Raw genomic sequence first — 22,892 nt, 5'->3', positions numbered from 1 at the left:
GAGTTTTGAGGGTGACCAACAGTGTAGGCACAGAAGACACACCTGTTTCTGGAGGCTTCAAAGGCAGCCTGCTTTGGTGAACAGGTAAAATCTCCAGCTTGACATTTTCAGAAGTGGCAGCTAAAAGCTGAGTTGCCTCTAATAAGGAGCAGTGCTCTGTGCTTGTGCCATCAATGGAGAGAATGTGGTCACCAACGTGCAACGCACCACACCTGCAAAGGGAACAGCAGGAGAGGTAATTACACACACAGCCAAAATCCACGTCCTTTCAGCAAGGAAAACACACACAAAATTCAACTGTAAATTAGTGTTCAAATTCTTGTTCATTTCTGTTCATATATAATTTTTTTTCATTCCAATTTGAAGCTCAGGTTCAAGCATTACCCAGCTAGGATGGTTGTCAACTCCTCCAACACGGGCCCAATGCCAGGCACCCACAACAGCCACTCACTCACCCTCCCCTTCCACAGCTGTGCAGAGGAGAGAAAAAAAAACATTAAACAAAGGGTTCATGAGTTAAGATAAGGACTGAGAAAAAAAACTCCAAGGCTAAAACAGGCTCAACTTCAAGGCACGAAATGAGTCCATTACTAAAAAAATCAGAGAATAATGACAAGTAGGAGCCATTAAAACACCTTTTCTTCCCCTGACAGTGCAGGAAGTGAGGGGTGTGGGTTTTGGTCAGTTCATCACCCAAAGTTTTCTTCCACTGCAGAGGGAGAGGAGTTTTTCCCCTGTGAGACTGTGGGGTCCCTCCCACAGAGCCAATTCTCAGTGAACTTCTCCAATACGGTTCCAGTCTCACCAACAGCAGTCCTACTACACCCGCTGCAATGTGAATTCCCCAGACGGGCACACAGCCCTCCCAAAACTGCTGCAGCATGGGTCACCCTTCCATGGGTGCAGTCCTCCAAGGAAAGCTGCTCCAGCTGGATCACAGCTTCCTCCAGGCACCCACCCACTCCAGCATGGGCAGCTCCCCCAGGGGCTGTGGGTGGATCTCTGCATCCCTGTGGATCCCCTGCAGAGGCTCAGCTGCCCCACCATGGTCTCACCACAGCCTGCAGAGGAATCTCAGCTCTGGCACCTGCAGCACCTCCTGCCCCTCCTTCTCCACTGCCCGTGGTGTCTCCATGTTGTTTCCCTCACGTGTTCTCCCCTTCTCCTCTTCTCTAGCTAGAATTAACACTGCGCACAAAACTTCCTTTTGGTTTTCTTCTGAAGTATGCTATCACAGAGGTGTTACCACCATCTCTACTTGGCCCAGCCCTGGCCAGCAGCATGTCCATCTTCAGAGCCATCAGGGATTGGCTTTGCTGGACATGGTGGAAGCTTCCAGCAGCTTCTCACAGAAGCCACTGCTGTGGCACCCCCTGCTACCAAAAACCAGGCTGTGCAAAATCAACATATTCATCTTTGAGTCAGTGTTGCTGGTGGCTTCACAAAAAATCTTTCAAGTTTGTAAGTCTGGATGTCTAAGGGCTCACCCAGCAGTATAGTTACATCCTGGGAGCCAGGAGTTCAGCTCAGCAACACAGCTGAACACAGCTAGTGCTGCACAGCAGCCTGTCTGTGCATCCCCATGTAAAGGATTTCCTGCCTTGTCCAGGAGGAAAAGGCTCCAGACAGAAGCTTCCTTAACAGGCTTTAGCCATTTCACAGCTCCAGCACAGTCAGACCTGGGGTTTTTAAAGCTCAGCTCTCACATGCACTGAGTTACCTGCACTCGTGGTGAGGAGTGCCCACTGCTGGTGGGTCAGATGTTTTTAGCACAAACACTGCTAAGAACACGTGGACATGGAAGATTTCAAGGTAAGACTGAGAAGAATAGTTTATAACTAACAAGGAGACAAAAAAAGCAGCAGAGAAAGGAAAAGCAGAGCTAGGAAGAGCCTGTGCAGATCTGTACCTGTCCACCACGCTGGCTGGCTTGATCTTGTCGATGACAATGACCTGCTTGTTGCGGTGCATGGCTGTGGTCAGCGTGATCCCCAGCGTGGACCCTGGAGTCTTTGCTATTTCAACTAGTAAAGGACCAGAAGCATTTTCTACAGTATCTGCAAAACAAGAGAGCACCTGAAGACACTTTTCATACAGCCATTTCCATCTCTAAATGCAAGGGTTGGCCAACAGTGCTGACTTGCCATGTGAAGCAGCAAATCTTTAGCTTGGACATCTATGGTCCCAGTCACATGGTGAGTTAACAAAGAAGAACACTCAAGAAGAAAAATTGTCCCTACACAAAATCTACATGATAATGAAGAGTATTACAACAATTCACTCATGGAAAGAACTCTCTTTTTATTTTGGATTAAATAGCAATATTGAGGAATAGATTGCTCAAAGGTTCTGCAACAGTCACATCAATGGTGTTATAAGCACAAAAAAGAAAGATCATAAGGACATCATTGTTATTGGCTTTTTCCCAAACAAACTAAAATGCAAAGGCATATGGATACAGGATCCCACTATCTGAAGTACTCAGAAGTTTCATGGCTGATGACAAGCCAACCAACTCCTCTGTGCTTCAGCATTACCTTCAAAGTACCACCTCAACTGCTTGTTTGAGCTGCTCCAGTGTGACAGTGGGAGCAGACACAGCACTGACAACCCCCTGCTCACAACAGCCTCCTCTCCCATCAGACAATACAGGGGTAACTCATTTTTAAAAGACGCATCTCTGCAATAAGCTTAATAGATGCTGAAAGTGAGACTATGAAACTCCTACGAAATTGCACCTGTTAGCATAAGCCTGCACCAAACCTATCCATCTCTTCTGAGGAAGGGGGAGGACAAAGAAAGCCTGTGTTTCTGGCTGATTAGACAGGAATTCCCTCCAGCTCTGTTACACACCTTTGCTTCCAGATTACCTAAAGCCATCACAAAGAGGTGGGATTCACAAATGTATTATCACCATCAGACATCCAATAACCAGCACCCCCATGTGTAGGTGACAGCCCCCATGAAAGCACTCATGAAGACCCAGCCATCACTTCAAAGGAAAGGCCTGAAGAGCCCTCTGAGCACCTGATGCCTCCTCAACCCTTAATTATTCATAGTAAGGCTTTTCCCTTCTAAAGATATGCTCCACTAAAAATGCTGATGCTGCTTGGCTCCAAACCTGATGCATGGCTCATCCTTGCTCTCTGATAAACGGGAACTTTAATGCAGATCTGGGAAGCTAAGCTGCAGCAAGGTCTTTTCTGAGATTTGTTCAAGATACTGAGTCTCTGGAGATAGAAATTTACCTTGGAAATTCCCCTTGGGGATCAGCCAAGGGATGCTCAGGCTCTGGTCTACTCACAGTGCCATTTTTCACAGGGGAGGAAGCAATGAGCCACATTAAATGTTAGGCAGGCTTCACATAAAACACTGTTTATTCTCTGATGAAAAGGACCACTGGGGAGATCAGCAAGTCTGGTAAAAAGCACAGTCCCAGTTTAATCAAAAGATACACAAAGCACTCAGCTAAAGCTGCAGAAGGTGCACCTAAGCTTTTGTTAGCAAAGGAAGCACCAAAAGACTGAGGATCTCTCCCAGCTGCAAACACCAGGTATGTGTCAGTTTTGCAGCCATTTTTTTGTGTATGTCCAGCACATGTCCTCTGAAGAAGGACATGGATTTATGTCCCTCCATCTGAAGGGAAGAAGATAAGGAAAATAAAAAGGTCCTGCTGGACCACAGGACCTTTCTTTGCAAGGAAAACAACTCCTCCTCTCCAGTTTACCCAGTATCCGAGCTGCTCAGCTTTGCAAAGTGCTTCCCAAGGAGGTCTCAGTACCTGGCAAAAGAAAGAGCCTCAGGACCAGGGTTATTAGTGAGGCTGTAGGAAACCACAGCCCCGCCTCCAGCCCCTGGTCACTCCGCCTGCCACACACAGCATGGGCTGCCTCACTGTCCCTTTTAATTCTCATCTCCACCACAGACAAGAATTGCTCCAAATCCATTTTATAGAGGCATTTATTGAGAAAATACCAGCCAAGCCTCTATTAATTATTCTAGGAGAAGATTTGCCTCAAATCAAAGGTCAGGAGTCAGCAATCCAGCAATATTTGTGAGGTGTGATTAACATGAAGCTATTACACTCGAGCTAATTTAAAAAAAAAAACATGGAAGGGACAGAGAAGGCCATGCAATAATTTCACTGTAAGGAGTCAATTGGTATTGTTGCACTGGCACCAGGAGGTGTTTCTGCACCATCATGCACAGCTACAGCCTCCCAGGAGGACACAAAGGGCTGTGCAACACCTGCTCACACCCATACACCTGCAGGTACTCAGCAATATTGTGATGGATACAAGGGGAACAGAGCCTGCTCCAGGTTCTCACTCATCCCAGTGCTGAAGATATGGGAAAGGTGATCACCCCACCACTCAAAACAGGGGCCTGGCACGTGTTTTCTAGAAGATCTTTCTCTCAGCAGCTTCTTTTTAAGGAAGTACTGTGGAGGGGGAGGTTTCATTCTTGCACTAGGTTTCTGAACTTCATTTGGCTTTGCTCACCTCTCTAAGGAGGAATGGCTCCTGTAACCAGCCTGGAAAGTGCAATTGCTTGGGGAATAAGCCAAGTGTAATGGTAGGGATTAATTTTTCCTGCTGTAATGCACTTTGGGAGAGAGGAGGGAATAGACAATGAGAAGAAGGGAAATGGAAAAGAAAAGGGAAAATGAGAAGAAGGGAAAGGGAAAAGAGGAAATGGGAGAGAGGAAAGGGAAAAGGGAAAAGAGGAAGGGGGAAGGAAAGGGAAAGGGACATCCCTTGCAAATGCAAACAAAATAAACCAAAAACTCCTAGAAGAACCAAAGTGGGCAGCTACCCCCTTCCTGACACAGCCCACCAGCTCTTGTCCCCTGCACCTTTACAGGCTCATGGAGGCATTTGACTTCCTGGGCCCCTCTTCAGGCTCTAGCCTCTGCCACTGCTCAGCAGACACTGACAAGTCACCCACCTGTGGGACACTACCATCCCTCTGTCAGCAGGAGAGCTACACAGGCTTAAAAATCTTCAGCCTAAAACTGAATGGGTGGAGAGGCAGCCAAGGGAAGGGAGAGGAGGAAAAGGACACAGCAAATCTGCTTTGCTCATCCGTCATCTCTGGCAGCAACCTTCCCTCCTTCATGAGTCAACCCTAAGGTCTTGCAGCCCAGATCCCTGTTACACGGCATACACAGATTATTTACAAACTATTCAAATACCATTTTCTGGCTGGTCAGTTTACTTGAGGTGGATTTTTAGTTTTTTTTTTTTGGGGGGGGGGGGTTTTGTTGGTTTATGGGGGTTTTTTTTGCATTCTCCCCTGTTTTACAAAAGGCCCATAAGATCAAGTTCAGCCATGGGAAAGCATCTGTTCATTGTAAAGATCATCTGGCATCAGCAAGGGGCAGAGATTTTCCCATTGCCCCTGGAGGGTCCATGGGCAGTTGGCACTCACTTAAAATGGAAATAGCAGATTATTTTAATTCCTTCAGTGGCCTTGAGAAATCTTAGCCAACCTGACAAAAAGCCTGCCATGGTCCCATCCCACACTGGCCTCCCTGGTGAACTCCCTGCAGGCAGGGGTTGCTCATGGCAATGGCAGGCAGCTGCCACATCCCTCACACCAAGAGCAGGGTGGCCCCATGCAGATCATCCCCAGTGCTCAGTTTTGGCTGGAAAACCACAGAGACAGCTGGGGAATGCCATGATTCAACACTCCCCCACAGCAACCCTGGCTCTCACCAAGGGCAGATGCAGAAAAACAACTTTCCCTCCTCAAGGGTCAGCCCACACCACCCCAGCACATACAGCTGCAGCAGAGAGTGAACACCATGTAAAAACCTCTATTTTCCTGAGGATGAACAGGACAAGCACCACTTCATTATGGTGTCCCCAGCCCCTTCACCAGGTTTTCAGAATGGGAATTAAGACTCCTTCCTTTAGGCTGAAAATATCACCAGACCATGCTCAGCACCAGCTCTTCCCTTCCCTCATCCTCTTCCAGGGGCTGTAATAGTTGTGAATGTACTCATCTCCCACTGCAATTATTAGCTGCTTCCTGGCAAAACTCTCTGCAGAGATTGTTATAAGCAACATGCTCTGTATCACTTTGCCTTAAGAGAAAGCAGGACAAATATATTCCTTTACATGGTTGCAGAGAGCACTCTCAAGACAAAAACTATCTAAGAAAGGGGCAGGTTTTACATTTTCGGGAAGTACCTAGTTCTGGTCTATGTGGCAACACATATGGAGAGCCACTGCATAAAACCCTGCTGTCCCTCCAAGTTCACTCAACCCTCCCAGTTTTAGGTGAGAGAGCTAGCCAAGAAGAAACACCTAGACACCAAATCACCTTCATGTCTATATTTGCTCCAAGTCAGGTTTTAAGCTCATGGCTCCAGGGAGGCAGAAACCCCTCTGGAGATGGATATGAAATATCACAACCTACTACACAGCTCAACAAGCTTCCAGAACCAACACAGCTTCAAATTCTGTGGTAACCCTAAACTCATTAACAACGCTCCCTGCAGTAACAGCTGTGTGTCACAAAGCCAGCTCAAAATGACTTTACAGTAGCTAATAATAAGCCCTTTCCCAGGGCTTAAAACTTAAAATTAAATTTAAAAATCAAAACAAAAGAAAAATAACCAAAAAAAAGAAAAAAAAAACACAAAACAACCATTAACCCACCAAACCCTCAAACTGTGTAAAATGCTCTTTAGAAATACTCATCCTCTGCCCTCCAGTATATTCTGTCTTATTTGGGGTCAAGCATTTGATCACCCCTCCTTTATTTCACAAGAAGATCTGAAATAACATTTCTTAGAAAAGGAAGCTCCAGAATTAAGCAGGGTCAAAATTCAGAACCAAGGCCACAGCAAGTCTGCCTGCATGCAGCTCACTCCTCTGCTCACATTTAATAGTGCTATTTGCAGTGCTGGCAGAGCACTCCAGCCCCTTTAGATCTGACTTCTCCTGTGCCCTCCCTGCCTACATTAGAAAATCCCCTTTTGCCCTCTCCTCTAAAGCCACTCATCATTTCTATCAAGACACATCCCTGCAGAAGGGCATTTCAAATGCATTTAACGAAGCCAGTGTTGAACTTTACCCCCTACATCCATGCTGGCAGCACATTGCTCAGCAATTTTTCCACTGAAACTGAGTATCCCAATTACTGTCTCTAGTCTCACATACTTCCCAGGAAGTCGGAGAAAAAAATCCCATCACAACCATCTTGTCCTTACCCATGATGGTCACATCATACTCGATCTGGAAAAGTGCCTCCTGGCTGCACTGCCGCAGGATGTTGAGGGCATCAGCGTGGGTCATGCTGTGCAGAGGGATCCCATCCACACTCAGCAGCCTGTCCCCAATTTTCAAAGACCCTTCCCTGTAAGAAGCCAAAAGCAATTCCCTTCTTTATGTATATATATGCATAAATTCTCTTCTTTATGTATACATATTCCCTTCTTTATATACATATTCCCTTCTTTATGTATGCATATGTATTTATTTATACTAATATAAATAATCTATATATATGTATAAAATATCTATATTTAGAAATAGAAATATAACTATATATATAAATTTACTATATATATGTTTTATCTATTTGTAAATATATGAACATATTTTATTTGTGTGTGTACATACACACACATATTAGGAAGCCGATTACTCTCATCCTGTAGGATGGAAGAACACTCCTTGGACAGTAGTCTGGGTTATTTATAGTACCAGGCCCATCACATTAAATTATGAGCACAAGAATAGATAGACTGGCTCCTGCTTTCCAACACAGCATCAGCAATTCAGCTGCACAGGGCCAATGAAGGGGCTGCCTCTGCAGGAGCAGTTTCTGCCTTTAACTCCAACATGTGCACCGTGCCAGCCTGGGAGTGCCGTGCCCACCTCCCCTCACAGCACAGGCACCACAACACTGCTGGCACTGCACACCACCAGCATGAGAAGCCTCAGGGGGCACCAGGAGGAGGACAGGAAGGGCACACATTCAGGGACAGCTGCCGTGTGTCCTGTGAAGGCAATGTGGAGGTGCAGTACCTGTCTGCAGGGCCGCCTGGCCTCACGTAGGTGAGCACCAGCGGCCTGGACTTGTGCCAGTCTTCATGGGCTCCCCCTGTAATCAAAGCAGGAAAGCCGTAAGTCGCCAGAGGTTTGAAAGTCTGAGTGAGAGCACTGAGAAAGACACATTTATCACACAACAGCTGACGCAGCCTGCCAGCAAAATCACTGCCCTAGATTAGACAGCCAGCAGTCCTTAGAGGCAGCAGGGGATCCTCTCCAGGACATGCTTTGACTGCTTAGCTGAGGTTTTTGTCATTCATCTTCTTACTTTTCCCACTTTCCACCTCTGCTTCTGCTTTTCACTGGAGAAGCTACTAACCTCTCAGCACAAAGCCAAAGCTGTTGCCTTCCTTGTAGAGGGACACTTCAATGGTCTTGGGAATAATGCCAGCACTGCTTTCTGGCACTAAAAGGAAGAGACAAAGACCCAGTTACCCCAGTTAAACCTTTCCAACCACAGTGCAAAACAGTATCAAAATTCATCCAAACAACACTGAAATTAAAGTCCAGCCCAAAACCCATATTTTATTTTCCCTGCTTGGAAGCAAAAAGAGCCCAACCTGGACACATGAACCTTTATCAGAGCCAATATCAGATTTTAGGATGATGTCACCAGCTCAGTGTTGTGCATCTCCCCTCAAATTTGTCTTGGTTAATACCCTGACATTCAAGTAAAACCATCTCGTTTATCAACTGGCTTTAATGCATTCAGCTTTTCTCAAAAGCTTCTGCCACAGATAGAAACTTATTAAAAAACCAGCAGCAGCATAAGAATCAAGTCACCAGCTGACCTTAAAGAAAATGAAAACCCCAAATCCTCAATGCATAACGTTGGTTTCTTTCCCTTACCTCTCATATTTTGGATTTTAAAAAAGATTAAGCGAATCCTTTAAACTGATCCTTGGGGCAATTCAGTATTTTTATGTTAAATACACAGTACTATTTGTACAAAATACAAAATGTACAAAGTAAAGAGAAAAAGAAAGAAATTGTTTCCACCTCTTGATGTCCCCTACTAGCTAATGATTTATTGCACTACTGCAGTGAATATGGGAAAATTTCCCAGTCTTCTCTACCCAGAACTGCATGTGACATTTCAGCCTGGTCCACTCTGAAAACTCCTAATTTTCAAACCAAGTGCCATGAATGGCCACAAGGATAATCTGGAAAAAAAGACCAAGAACTTGACTTGGAGAAGAAGGGTGCCCTAGGCACATCCACACTGCCATTTCCCTTGGCTCAGGAGGGGAGTTTCAAAGCAAATCTCCTCACTGTCCTCACTGACCACACTCATCCTTACTGCCAAGCACCCTGAGGGCTTGCAACCTGCAGCCAAATTAGGCTTAGCCCAGCCCTTAAGCTAACCCAAAAGACCTGCAATGGAGGCATGGTACTGCCTGCAGGCGAACAGCCCTGGGGACCAGCTCCAGTGAGGCCAAATAAACCTCCAAACACTGTCCCCACTGTGCTCCTACTGCTGTGCATACACAGCTAACAGGGACACAGCCTAGAAATACTCCAGAAGGGAGTGCTCAAGGCTCCCAGCCAAGGGGTGATACTCAAATGCCAAGAAAAGGGTATAAAATATCCACAAATGAGTTCAGAAGCCATCCAATTTCTTTCCTAAGCATTGAAGAATGAAGTGCTGCAACAGCCTCTCATAAGATCAGTGGGAGCTGGAAAACTTAAGCCAGTGTTAACACAGGGTTTGGTTTATTTAAGAAAGAGATGATAGGACACAGTAGCCTGAAAACTAGATTGGGACTTGCAAGATCCCTTTCAAAGCAGGAAATTACAGAGCGGGGAGAAAAAGTCAAACCCACAAGCACAAGTTATTGAATTGCACTGTATTTCTGTTCTTTGCCCAGGAAAAGACAGAGGTGGGGGGATGGTGAGCGCACACAGCGATAACAAACCCTCACAGCAGATAAAAGCCCACAATGAATTGGAATCAGGCAATAATTGACAATTCCCTGTATTTTGCTGCGCCTCTTTGTTTGGACCATTCATAAACAGCCCCAATAATCTCACTGGAGAGAAGTCACTATCTCTGTGCTTTTCCTGCTCATTTAAAGCTGAGGACATCTTGCATTGCTGCTATTGATTGAGCTGGCACCACTCCTTGGCTGGCAAGTTCAGTTTATCAGATTCCTCATGAGGAATATCACAGAGAATAAGGAGAAAGGTTAAGAGTGGTCATCTCCAGGGAGCATGAGGACATGGAAGACTTGAGCCACAGCTGGCTTTACCAGACGTGTATGCAAAAACTCACCAACATTTAGAGCAGAAGAGAGGGGAATGATGGATACAGATTCATCTACTCCAGATTAGATTTTATTCTTTTGGGCTTTACACTGTCATTTCTATATTCAATACTTTTCATCTAAAGGCAGCAGCTACAGCAAAGCTCTGAAGTGTAAAATATCTTCCTATCTGGGGCAAAATGTTAGATTTCATTAGTTTTGTTTTTCCTGTCATTTTATTTTTAGTTGTTCTATTTCTTCTGCCCAGTCATTGTCTGATTGATCTGGGTAAATGAATGAGGAATAACTGGGGGATTGTATTCACAATGGAAAGACTGTGATGAGAAGCTGTATCGAGGAATTTGTTCTGGCCAGGAACATCAATCATCAAAACAAATGGGGGCAAGAGCATACAGTCTCCCATGACAGGACATAAACCCTGTTATTTGGGCTTGCCATCTTCTGCCAAAGCCCCTTAGCTGGAAAGTAGATTGCTTCAGTTTCCCTTCTAAAAACACATAACACTTCAAAGAATCCTGAGGACTAACAGCACTTGCCACGGTTCAGAAAAGGGCATCTGGTAATACATGTTTAAGACTGAATTAAACCTCTTGCAGCCACACTCCAAAAGGGAAAATGAGAAGCTGAAGCAGCATCAGGAGGCAGATTGGCCTGTGCTGTCGAGTCACTCCGAGGCAAGACAGAGCTAATCAGCCATCCCCTGCCAGTGTGCATGAGCAGGCACCCACTGTGCTGGAAAAAGTGCTCTGCTCCGACTGCACAGAGCTCAGCAGCCTCCACCGCCCGCAAGAGCAGGGGAAGGCAGCGGCAAAACGCCCCTGGACACTGCCTTGGCCACGGCACCTCTGCACAAGCAAGTCCAGCTGCACCCCAGGACAAAAGGCAGCCAAAAAGAGAGAGCAGCATTGTCTGAGAGGCACCCACCGGCCGGAGGGAGCTCGTACTCCACTTCCAGCACCACCCTCTCGCCCACGTTCTTCAGCAGGCTGATGATCTCGTCGTGCCGCAGCTTGGTCAGGTTAATGCCATTCACCGACTTGATGTAATCTCCCACGTTCAGCTGGTCACTCCTGCAAAGAAATAAAATAAAAAGCAGTGGTAGCACAAAGTCTCCAGCCGGCTGGTAACTGCAGGACTTTCTGAACAAGCCCAGCAATGCTGGACTGATCTCTGCTGTCTGATTGCATGTGTCTGCTATCAGAGGGAAGTGCTAGAATTGAAGCCATCTATCTCTCCTGGTGGCAAGTGCTCAGATCTGTACGTACACAACAATTGCAGTGTATGTATTCACAACCTCTCTGCTGTTGCTCAGTTCCCATTCATATAGAGCAATCAGTTAAAGAAAAGCACACCAAGAGCTGTCTGAAAAAATCCAGCAGGGAAAGAGAAAACATCTTTCCTTTTGCCTGTTTTCTGCAAAATTGTTCAATTACTCTTTCCTTTTTCCTGCTTCTTGGAGCCTTTCTTTGCCCATTTCTTTTCTGAGCCAATAATGTTACTTATACACTCAGTATTCAGAACAGATACAATATTAAACCACTTAGCTTGATCAAGATGTATTGTACCATGCAGCTCTCCTGACAAGGCTGCCTAATTTCACAGAACCACAAATATCTCTACAAAAAATTTCAGAGCATAATTGCACAGAGCATAGGAAATAACTCAAAATAGAACATGTTCTACTTCCTGAAGCAACAACTTTGCATTCTGGGGCACTTGAAAAAAGGGTCTTGGGTGCCAACTACTTTAATTATAACTCTATTCATTCAGTAGCTGGAACATGCAACTGTTCCTCTCCATTCCTGCTGTGCTCTCTGCACCCCATTTCCATTTCTCACCTTGCAGCCAGTCCCCCTGGCCTCAGATTGGAGACTCTTGGCTTTCCATCTTTGTCTGTGCCACCTGAAATGGTTAAACCGAGGGTGCTTCCTTCTTTCTTAATCAGCTCCACAACTGTGACCCCTCTGAACTCCTCTGAAAGATTGGGAATAAAGAAAAACAACTCAGTGGAAGGCACATTCCCCCAGTCCCAAAGACACCCTTTTCCTACAGGTAGTGGGAAAGTAGATTTGAACACCTAGCATGAAGAAAAAGCCTCTGTTCATTTGAAGTTAAGCTGTAAAACAGAAGTGTGTCCTGGTAGACCCACTGCAATGTTTGCATGCAGGTCTGGCAGGCAGGACCAAGGAAGACAAGGCAAAGCAATATGGGCTTATGAGAGAGTAAAAACCTTGTGTTTCAAGGTGCTGGAGGCAGTAGAAAAATTCAAAACCAGGGTGATGGGAGCTCAGCAATGGTTCAGGGAGACCACCTCAGGAACTATGTTTGATAAAGAGTGGGGAGGGCATTAACAGAGCTGTCAAGTGGTCACAGTTACACAGGAGGAGGATGCTCCTGCAGCCAGGCCCAGGAGATGTGGACCTGCAGTAGCTGCCTGGATGGACCAAACAGGGTGGATCCTAAAATACTGTGATTAAAAAACTGTCATGGGACATCAGTATAGCTGGGACATACAGAACACAATGTGGAGAGGGGTGAGATCCTGCCATCATCAGGGGGTGGAGAGGGAGGCATGACCTTCACTCACAGCAATTTGCTCACCTATCTGCACTAGTCCAAGTCAAACTCCCTCCTACCAGCTCATCTGCAGCTGGAATTGAAGACAGGAGTCACTCTGACACCATGACCTGCTCCACATGTACTGCCTGCCACCAGGTCCAGGGGATGCCCACCCCACACCTGCTGCACCAGTTCTGCTTCTCTGGGTGCTGCAGGCACTGCACATTTTACCTCTTCTAGTCCAAGACAACACTCCTGTCAGTCCAGCACCTACATATATAAGCCCAACCCTGTATTAGTTTTGATCTCATCACAGATCATGTCTGGATTTTACAAAAACAGAGTTCCTAAATCATTCCAGCTTTGGATTTGGCATGGAAAGGGCAGTAACTGAGCAGGAGAATCAATCCTGGCCTAAGGAAAAGACCAAGAGCTTCAAAGACTTGGCAAAAGGCAGCTCTGCAATAATGCATGCAATGACCTCACTCTGATCGAAGGGGGGCAAATAGGACAACATCCACACCTTGTCAGAGCCTCCTCTCAGAAGCTTTTACACAATTCATCCATAGCATTATCCATCCACCTCCACTATCTCAGTGTACTGAAATCTTCCATGATTTTACAGGAGGAAACCAGTCACCCTCACACAGGGTGCCTTTCTCCAAGGCTGTGAGGAGAAGGGTGTGATGGGCAGTGGCAGCACACAACAAACAGCAATCCCACAGATCTGGACAAAAACTCCATGTTGCAAATGGCCCAGGTGCTTGTTTACACAGTAAACCTTACCAGGCTTAAATGGGATGCTCTCTTTGGAGAGGGAACATTTGAAACCTCTTGCACTCTGACTTCCAGAGCAAGGCAGGGCCCCTTAAACAGCATATTGACACAGAAGATCCATGCTGGTGCAGGGCCTCCTCCATCCATCCAAAACACGGGATCCATGGGCACTGTGGGGCCTCATCACCAGCACTTTGCTCCTGTTCAAAGCCACCAGGACACCAGAAATTGCAGCTCACTTAGAGACCTGCCATGCACTACCTGTTTTGCAAAGCACTTCCAAGAATAATCTGTGCACTTGATTAACGTGAGTAGGGGACCTCTTTGCAATCCAACTCCAGTCTGGCAGGCATTTAGGCACTGCTGGGCACCCATTTAATGTGGCACTGGCAGCTCCTTGTAAAAATGTCAGGTCCATAATATTTCTGCTCTTTAAACTCAGTTTTGATCCCTTGCCAACTGCAGTAAGTTGATTTTCAATTCACCAACCCAGGAGCCCAGGGGCTGCCAGAACCTTGGGGGGCCTCACCACCGTGCTGGAAAGAACAACATCCAGCACCATCCTGCAAATTTCCTCTCAACTACAGACATGACTGATCAACACAGATGGTGCCACAAGGGGAGATTATTAGCTTTTCAACGAGGTTTAATTTTGATCTTTGATAAGTGTTTAAAATGAAGACTCCCAGAGTGCAATTACCCATTGTTATGGGTTCAAGGAGAAATTACTGCTTCAAAAAAAGGCAGATCCCTGAGATCAACCAATCAAGGTCAGCCATAAGGAATTTTGACCCCTGCTTCTATAAATCTACTGCCACTGTCACAGACCCACACAGTAAAAGTGAGCTAGTCCTTAAAGTGTAGAGGATCTAGTCCTGCAAGACAGTCTTTAAGCACCATATATGGGCAGATTTGGATTTCCTCTGCTGGCATATATGACTGGATTTTGCATCCCAGGACAGGAAGAGCACACCTGAATTTTTCCCTCCCCATTAAGATGCCTTGAGCTGGGGTTGTTGGATGCACTGGTTCTTGTGATCCTCTCCCCATCAGGGCTGCCCTACAGTGGTGTGATGCAGAATATCCTCTGGAACAAGTGCTGAATGATGAAGCAATAGCAGAAGAGCCCTCTCCCTCCCCATTACCTAGAACACACTAAACCAACCCTGTGACTGGTCATTAGCAGCCAGAAGTCAACACCAAGTCCCTGGCTTTCCTAGGAAGGAGATGAGTTGGCCAAGGCAGCCCATCCAGACCTGCTGCAGTCCTGCTGGCACATGAAGCCCAGTGCCAGCAGAGGCAAATGAATTACCACTTCTCCACTTCCTCTCCAACCCCCGGGGTGTTTCTGCTTGGGAAGGTTTATCTCACACAAAAATTTGCTGTGACTGACTAAATATCAAAACAGACTTAGTCAGATGTGGGAAATTCAAAGCTTGCCAGACACTGCCAGTCTCCCTCCTTGAGCTTGATGAACTCAGCTATGGCAGCATTTCTTCCCTCTCTTCTTTGCTGCTGTTTTCTTCTTTGTGAGCGTCAGTTCAGTGCAGGAGTAAGTCCTTCCCCAGCCCCCTTGTAACTACTGTCAACAGGCTCACACAAGACAGGGCTTGTACCAGTAACACACCACTCACTGAGACCAGTTACCACCACCCATTTCTGTCTTCCAGCAAAAGCCTTGCTGATAGGAGCACCAAAATTAGTGTTTTGAGGGGTTTTACCCATTTTAGGGGTATCCAGGTAAACTGTAATGGAAGCCCCAATGTTTTGGAGCAGGAGCTGATCCCCTCCTTTACCTGGGATGCTTTGCCTCCTGGAGACCAGGGCTGCGTCCATCCCACCAGAGTCCTTGCTCCCCTTTGAGTAAGGGCCATCATCTGTGAGCAGAGCAAACACAGAAACTGAAATTAGTACCAAAAGCCACAAGCAACTGAACCAGAGCTCTTTAAGAAGTTGTCCTGATGACGCCAAAATTGGAATCCCATCTGCATCACAGACTGCAGGCAAGAAAAAACATTACCAGCCCCAGCTTTGCACTGCACCGTGTGGACTCTCACCTTGTAGAGAGGGAAACAGGAAGGCAGTAACTTTATCTGATTTATTCTTCTTGGAGCTAATCTGCTAGGAGAGAACAAAATTCCCTTACTCCTGTAATTATGTGAACAGCTGAGGATAGAGAAAGCTGGGGCATTTGTATCACAAGTTTCAAGCCTGTCATTATGCTTGTGAAAAAACTTTGGAAATGCAGTCATACATCAGGACACTAACAGGGCACTAAATCACTATACTTGAGTGAAATTGCCTATTCTTTTAGATCCCATTATTTCAGTCACCTTTTCCAGCTACTGTTCCAGCCTCTGTACAATATAGAGAGCACCCTCTTTTAAATTATTAAAAGGAAAAAAAAGTCAGAGTGAAGAGAGAATAGCATTATACACTGTAAATACACTGTCCAGTAAAGCTGAAATTTAAAGCATCTAAATATCTTTGTATTGCCCTATTGGAAGACTGCTACCATGTTATCACAGAGTTTATCTGCAGAGAAGGCAGCATGCTTTTGCAGATCTCATTTCCATCCATCTAAAATGTCTATTTTTATGGCATTTCATAAAAAGCTGGCACTTTTCCAATCAATAATTTCCAGTAACCATATAGTACCAAATAACTCCCATTCTCAGTGACCACATTCTTGAATTTTTCAGTAGCTGTGAAGGTTTAGAATCTGTACATGATAGTATAAATAAATACAGGTTACTGAAAACCTTATCTATTTATTCCTGTCCACAACCCTTAAATAAGTTACATTTAAGGTACAAAGAAATTTTTGTCCCACTCCATCAATTTCATGCAGCCTCATTCAAGACAAAGGCTTGTACAGAGTAGACCCAATCCCAACGTTCAGTTTGCTGACAGCCCACTTTCCCCATAAACAGAAAAAAGATGATGTAAAATCTTAGTCTCCCTCACCAGGAAGTTTTTCCTAATATTCTGGTTTCTCCTCTCTCTGTCAGTCACCTCATCCCTGGCAGAACTGCAGAGTCAGATAACAGGGATGGTTTGGGCGTATAAAGGAAGGTGGCAATTCCCAGGGGAGCAGCAGGACAAATCCAACTGCTCTGTGCACACATTCCCAACAGCTACAGCCACCCTTTATTTCTTTCCCAAATGCAGCAGCACATTGGAAGAGGAATCTCCAAGCTCAGGAAAGCCAGCACAAGGTTCCTTTTTAAACACCGGAGGTAACTATGCAAAAGGCATCTGCAACATACCCTGGGCCACCCAGGGCTGGAACTTTTTGCTGGCATGATGCTGGAGCATCAGTGTGCCTTTGGTGCCACAGGCCACTGCAGATGGCGAGGACCACCCCAGCATGCAGCTGCCCTCCACAGGAGAGCACTGCTGCCAGCTCTGCCCCAGGTAACGTGCTCAAGGCAGCGTGGTTCTGCTGTGGATGGGATCCCTGCATTCCTGGGAAACCACACAAGATGGTTCAAAGCCAGCTCCATAATCTGCTGGCAAACTGAAGCAGAGAACCATCTGTTTCACATAAACACACCTCCCCAGAGCAGACAGGCACCAGCACCCTTCTGCGCTCCACTTCCCTATCACAACCCCAATCAGCACTGATAGGAAACCCCAATTCGCTACTGCTTGCCCTTCCTACCCCAACAGCTGTTGGCAAACACGCCTTGGCTTCCCTTTGAGCAAGAAACAAGGTTGCCTGTGCATTAACAACAGCTTCCAGCAGCAGCCAAGTGGCCAAGAGCAGTGACCCGAGCTGCAGGCCCTGCCGGCAATTAGCAACGCCAACCTGTGCCACTGCTCCTGACAGCCACATCAGCCAGCAAATAACCAGCACCACAGCTACCCTCCTCCTATTGCTCCTCCCTTCCAAACTCAGTGCATTATGTGAAAAATGTTTGGGTTTTTCCTCTTATTATCTGGCTACAACGTTTGCACAGGAAAGGAGGCTGCGGAAATGGGAACTGGCATTTGCCTGCAGAGCATCCCCGCTTGTGCACAGCTCTTTGTTCATTTGCAGCCCATTTCCTGCTCTGCCACTCAAGCTGGTAATAATGGAGTCACTTTTTATGAACTCTTTTTTTGTTTGTGCAAGGGATTATATTGTTTTTTTAAATAAAGGAACTCCTTTTTTTTGTGCTCTCAGTAATTTCTTCTGCCTAGCATAGCACTAGTTTGGGGGTGAGGCTCTAACGAGCCTTGATTGCTCAGTCAGCCAAAATTGCAGCACCAACCCAAGCACTGAAAATCCATGAACCTCTCTTCTCCTTAAAATTGGGAAAGTAACTCTCTTTTTAAATCCTGTGCAGGTTATTTTTGCAAGCAATCCATGCTGGAGCTATTAGAGTTGTATTTATCAAGCTTTTTCTCTCACAGCAAGAGGGCTAGAATCTTCCAAAAAAAGATTGTGTAATTGATGGTTTTCAAGCAGTGATGGTAATGCTGGTTCCAGACCTCTCAGAAAAGCTCACCAAGTGCATAAGACCCTCAATAAAACTGAGATTGCAACATTTTTCATATATTGATGGGAATTTGTGGCAACATACAAAGTTCCTGTAAGCCTTTGACAAGAGTTTTTACTATTTACATGCCTTACTATTTACATAACACCAGAGAGAGAAGAACTTCTGAGTCCCCTCACCTTCCCACAGAGCTTTGAACTCTCCTCCCCTGCAGAAGCAGTGCAGAACAGTGACACACATCAGTGTACAGTGTACCAGGTACAGTGACAGTAAATAAGAGAGAATCACCATCTCATTCCTTCAAAACACACTGGACAGATGAAGGAGCAGGAAAAATCTCCATGCTTTAACTGGGGGGCAGGAATGAAGGACAGTCAGGGCACACTCTACTGCCCCTGCAAGCACAGGCACCAGGATCTCCTGACATGACTTAGCTGCCAAGCCAAACTGTTAAAATGGGGGAAAAAAGCTTCCTTGGAAAGAGCACTGATTTAGGAGTTCATTATGCCTGCCTGTGGGGGGGAAAAAGGAAAGTTTGGGGGTTTATTCATTTAGAAGAGCTATTAGTCTCTATTATTAGCAGAGATCACTTCTTAATGAAAATGAGCATTGGCTAAATCAGATTCTGTGACAATTAGACTGCTGTATGCAAGTTGTTCAGATTCCTGGATCACTTTAAGACAGTTCCTGCAGAGAAAGTGCATTAATCTTATGGGAAGACCAAGAGGTAAAACCTCCCATTTGTTTAATGGAAAAAAGACAGTTGGAGACAGTTATTTGGCTACAGGGTAATTGCATTCCTTGTTTAGGGAAATGAATACCAAACCAGCATTAAGAACCAAAAGCTGTTCACACTAAGGCAAGCCGGTATTTTTTTGCTGGAATAAAAGCATGGGACTGGAAGCAGAAATCCAAATGACTAAAACTAATTGCAATTTGATCCATTTTGAGGAGAGTTAATTCTGTAAGTCAAGGGAGGCATTTATCTGTAGTCAGGCAAAGAGCAGCCGAGGGTACACGAGTGTGGGTCAGGCAACCTGTGATGATTCAAACTGCGGCTCTGGGAGCAAACCTCCAGTGCCTGGGATTTTAAAGATCTCTAAGTGCCTGAAGATGCAGACATGTACTTCAAAAACAGACTATAATCATCTAGCTGCATCTTTAGGCATCTCATCACCTTTAAAAATTTGATATATTACCGGAAGGAGGGGTAGGGGAAAGTGGTATATTCATGCACACCCATTCTGAATCTGAAATTTGTTTTTAGCCCACACATGGCACAGCCCCCACTACAGCCTGGCCAGGAGCTGGACCATCATCAGAGGAGAGTGGTAACACAATCCTCCCCACTCTCCCCAGGCTGGCACTCCACATGGCAGCACAGCCAGAGGCATCTCATGCACCAGTGATGGATTTGGGCTGGATGGCAAGGCTGCACCCAACTGCCCCTCCAGCACAACCCCCCAGGGCACTTTGGGATGTTTCAGCACCACCACAGCAGGATGGGGACAGCAGTGCCAGTGTCAGCTCTGCACAAGAGCAGCACAGTGGTGGCCTCTCATCTTCAAGGCACTTAGCCTTTAACATGCGAGACAGACAGATCCAGAGAGCCCAGGACAGGAAAACAAAAAGCCCACTGAATACTGTTACAGGCTGCATGATTTCCTGAAACTACTTAATTACAAAGCTCACTGCAGAGCAAAAGCTCCTCCCATGTGTTGGCTTCAGACAAGGAGCTGTTTGCATGAAGGATCCCACCTTCCCCAAGCCTTCCTCAGCAGATGGCTTGAATTTTCTTCTGCCCATCTAAATCCATAGCTCCTCAGGCCCTTGGAAATTCTGTACATGGGTTCATTGTAACCAGTACAGCTGCTCAGGTCGTGTCCCATCTCTAGAAATACAGAGCTTTGGCTCTGTATCATTAAACTTAAAGAAATAAACAGAACCCTAAGAAACAGATGAAACACATCTATCAGTGATCTCTAGACTGCTTTTCCTGGAATACTGGAAAGGTTGAGCTAAAGCATAATCCTGCCCTACATAAAACTAATCCAAGCATACAGCAACAAATACACTAAATCCTTAGACAAGATAGTCCACACTCCTGTGCTTGAAACAAGAAAACAGAAAGTCACTTTTGCTTTAAGATTCTACACCACAATTTCATTTTCATCACACCGATATTAGCTTGATGCGTTAAAAAAAATTAATAATAATAATTAAAAAAAAAAAAAAACAAACCACCACGAACAAAAATGCCAACTAAACTCTGAAAGGGCCCAGTGCTTGAAAAGGTGGGGTGGGCTTGAAGAATGCCAGTGAAAAACCCAGTGCCCACCACAGCTCTAGCCCTTCCTTCAGCCCCGGGCACCTTCCATGTGACTCTCCCACAGCACTAATCCAAAGTCAAGCAGTGTTTTGAAATGCTTTTCCCTTCCTTTGAGCAAGAAAGATTAAAAAAAAATTCCCCTTAACCAGCGAGCTCAGACTGGAACAGACCAACTTATTTAGGGAGCAGCTCCTCCCTAATTTCATAAATGTATCAACATGTATCAACAAATCTACTAAAAATTGCAGAGGTTGCCTTTTGTAAAGAAAAGCCCCTTATTTATCCCTTTACCGGCAACAAATCCCCTCCCAGCTCATACTCAGGAGCCACCCAGAGACAAATGAGAAGTTGGGGAAGTTTCCTCTTAAATTCTCTCATCACAAATTTCTGAGTGAACAGCCCAGGAAAACAGCCATACTATATAAGAAATACCCTTGCTGGAAATAAGGCTCTTGCCCCAAAAACAACAACTGAGCTTTATCCCATTTTCCCAGATAATTCTGGGGAAAAAATATTGTTCTGAACCTGCTGCCAGTCCCTGTGCCAGCCCCACTGCAATGACACCGTGTTCCCAACCTGGCCTGGGAACGTGCTCCACCAACTGCAGCTTCTTGTGCCACCAGAGGCTGTTGTGGCAGCTCTTCCATCCTCTTGTGTAGCTGCTGCTCCTGGCTTCTGAGCCAGGAAGAACTTGCCCAAACTTCAAAGGTATTCCAAACGGAAGTTGTGCTTTTTAATTCCTTCTCCTCAATAGACACAGCATGAAATTCGTCTCCCCACACCCTCCACATGTCTCCTTCTTTTCTTCTGTATTCATTCACCTACCAACCCTTCTCAGGCATGTACAATTTCATAACACCTGCTGCTGTATTCACAGAAATCAGTTCTAGGAAAATACAATAGCCTATTGTTCAACAGAAACTCCAGGCTTTGTTCTTCTGGCTTTTTTTTTATTATTTTTAATAAGAAACCAAGATTACTTTTAAAGGAACAATTTGTTTCAAGCAATCATTTTCAACTGAAATGCTGTAGATAATTATTTGCACAGCAGTGGCCTTTATGGGACCAAGATATGAGCCAGACATGCCTCTGTTACCAAGCAGGTTGGCTTCCAGGGGATATAAAAGCATATTTCTTACCCCCTGCAAGACTGTAGCAGATAACACTGATGGAAGATTCCTGCTTTGCATGAAGATGTGGGAAGAATTTCTGCTTTTAGTGAACAAGTTTTGTGTGCACAAAACCCATTTAAGTTGACTTTGCAGAAAAGCCAGGCTTTGGTAAGGTTTAACTCACATCAACTTTCACAGGATATTAAACACCTCTCAAGGACTGATCCAAGTCCCATCTGATAAGAATGAATGCTGGACTCAGCTTGCAGTGCCAACATTTGGTGCTATTCATTGTTTTCATTAAATACATTACATTCCAAGGGGGAAAAAAAAAACAAGAAAAAGGAAAAAAAATACCCACAATTTAAGAATCATTACACTCATATCATTTCTATACCTTGCTACAATGCATTGCTTGTTCTCATTATTGCTTTGGAAGCCGACACAGAGTCACTTTATCTAATCAGCACATCCAAGGGACTCTGTGATAGAGGACCTGGAAGCAGTTCTTAATTGGCACTCAAGATGTACTGAGAGATGGGAGAAAAAATACTTGTAATAGTAAAAAAAAACTAAATTATTAAAACCATCTCCTTTTGTGTCTCTCCTGGTTTTGTATGAAAGTTAAATTCCCAAGCAGTTCATCTACTGTCCTCTGCACCTCTGGAAGCCAGTGGCCAATATCCATCAGCCTGGAGGGGGAAGAGAGAGTGCAGCCTGAAAGAGGTTTATAATCTTGTAACTTTCAATAAAAAAGTGTTTTGAGTAGAGAAAATTAAAGTTATTGCTCTCAGAAAAGCAAAGAGCTGTTGTGCAAATCAGGTCTAGCCCAACTTCACCACTCATTCTCCTCTGCATGGTAGGGAGGAGCCCAGGGGATAGTGGATGCAGAACAGCTGGAAATGAAACATTCCTTTGCTGTTCTGTTCACAGAGGAGCTTATGTTGCTCTTCTGAAGTACCCTGTGATTTTGTTTCCTCCATTTAAAAGTATCAGGGATGACTCTTTCCTGATTCCAGTGAGGATATGATTTTGTGCATTAAGTTAGGCTTATTAAGAGCTGCTTGAGGGATTTCACAGGCTGGATCTTCAACACAAATAGCTTTTCCCAAAAAACCCAAGAGTCTTCACTTTTATCCATCTCTTCCTAACAATCCTCTAACAACATCAACACCAAGAAGATCCCTCTTCATTCACTGAGCTCTCTGCTGTTCACTTTTCTTAAGCAGTCCCCAGCAAGATTTGCATTTCTAGTGTTAAAAAATAGAAAGAGAAAAATGGAGAGAGACTTCCTTTCCTGCAAT

The 22,892-nt window shown here is 45.2% G+C and overlaps 2 protein-coding genes across 11 annotated transcripts in view; one reads left to right on the top strand and one right to left on the bottom strand.

Moving 5' to 3' along the window:
• Positions 1-22,892, top strand: part of CCDC174 (coiled-coil domain containing 174) — a 336,009-nt gene that overhangs the window by 103,489 nt on the left and 209,628 nt on the right. The gene's annotated exons all lie outside the window — the stretch shown is intronic.
• Positions 1-22,892, bottom strand: part of GRIP2 (glutamate receptor interacting protein 2) — a 258,051-nt gene that overhangs the window by 43,726 nt on the left and 191,433 nt on the right. For all 10 annotated transcript variants that reach the window (XR_003380682.2, XM_074550576.1, XM_014268082.3 and 7 more), the window contains exons 2-9: positions 15,460-15,540; positions 12,166-12,301; positions 11,252-11,397; positions 8,383-8,469; positions 8,040-8,115; positions 7,220-7,365; positions 1,910-2,057; positions 43-212 (exon numbers count right to left, since the gene is read on the bottom strand). Coding sequence is in view for 9 of the 10 variants with exons in the window: in XM_074550576.1 (XP_074406677.1) it covers positions 43-212; positions 1,910-2,057; positions 7,220-7,365; positions 8,040-8,115; positions 8,383-8,469; positions 11,252-11,397; positions 12,166-12,301; positions 15,460-15,540 (990 nt within the window). In the remaining variant the exon portion in view is untranslated. The remainder of the gene's footprint in view (positions 1-42; positions 213-1,909; positions 2,058-7,219; positions 7,366-8,039; positions 8,116-8,382; positions 8,470-11,251; positions 11,398-12,165; positions 12,302-15,459; positions 15,541-22,892) is intronic.

This window comes from Zonotrichia albicollis, chromosome 12 (assembly GCF_047830755.1).
Source record: "Zonotrichia albicollis isolate bZonAlb1 chromosome 12, bZonAlb1.hap1, whole genome shotgun sequence".
NCBI lineage: Eukaryota > Metazoa > Chordata > Aves > Passeriformes > Passerellidae > Zonotrichia > Zonotrichia albicollis.
The sequence above is the reverse complement of the archived record's forward strand: the minus strand, read 5'-3'. Positions and strand labels throughout refer to the sequence as shown.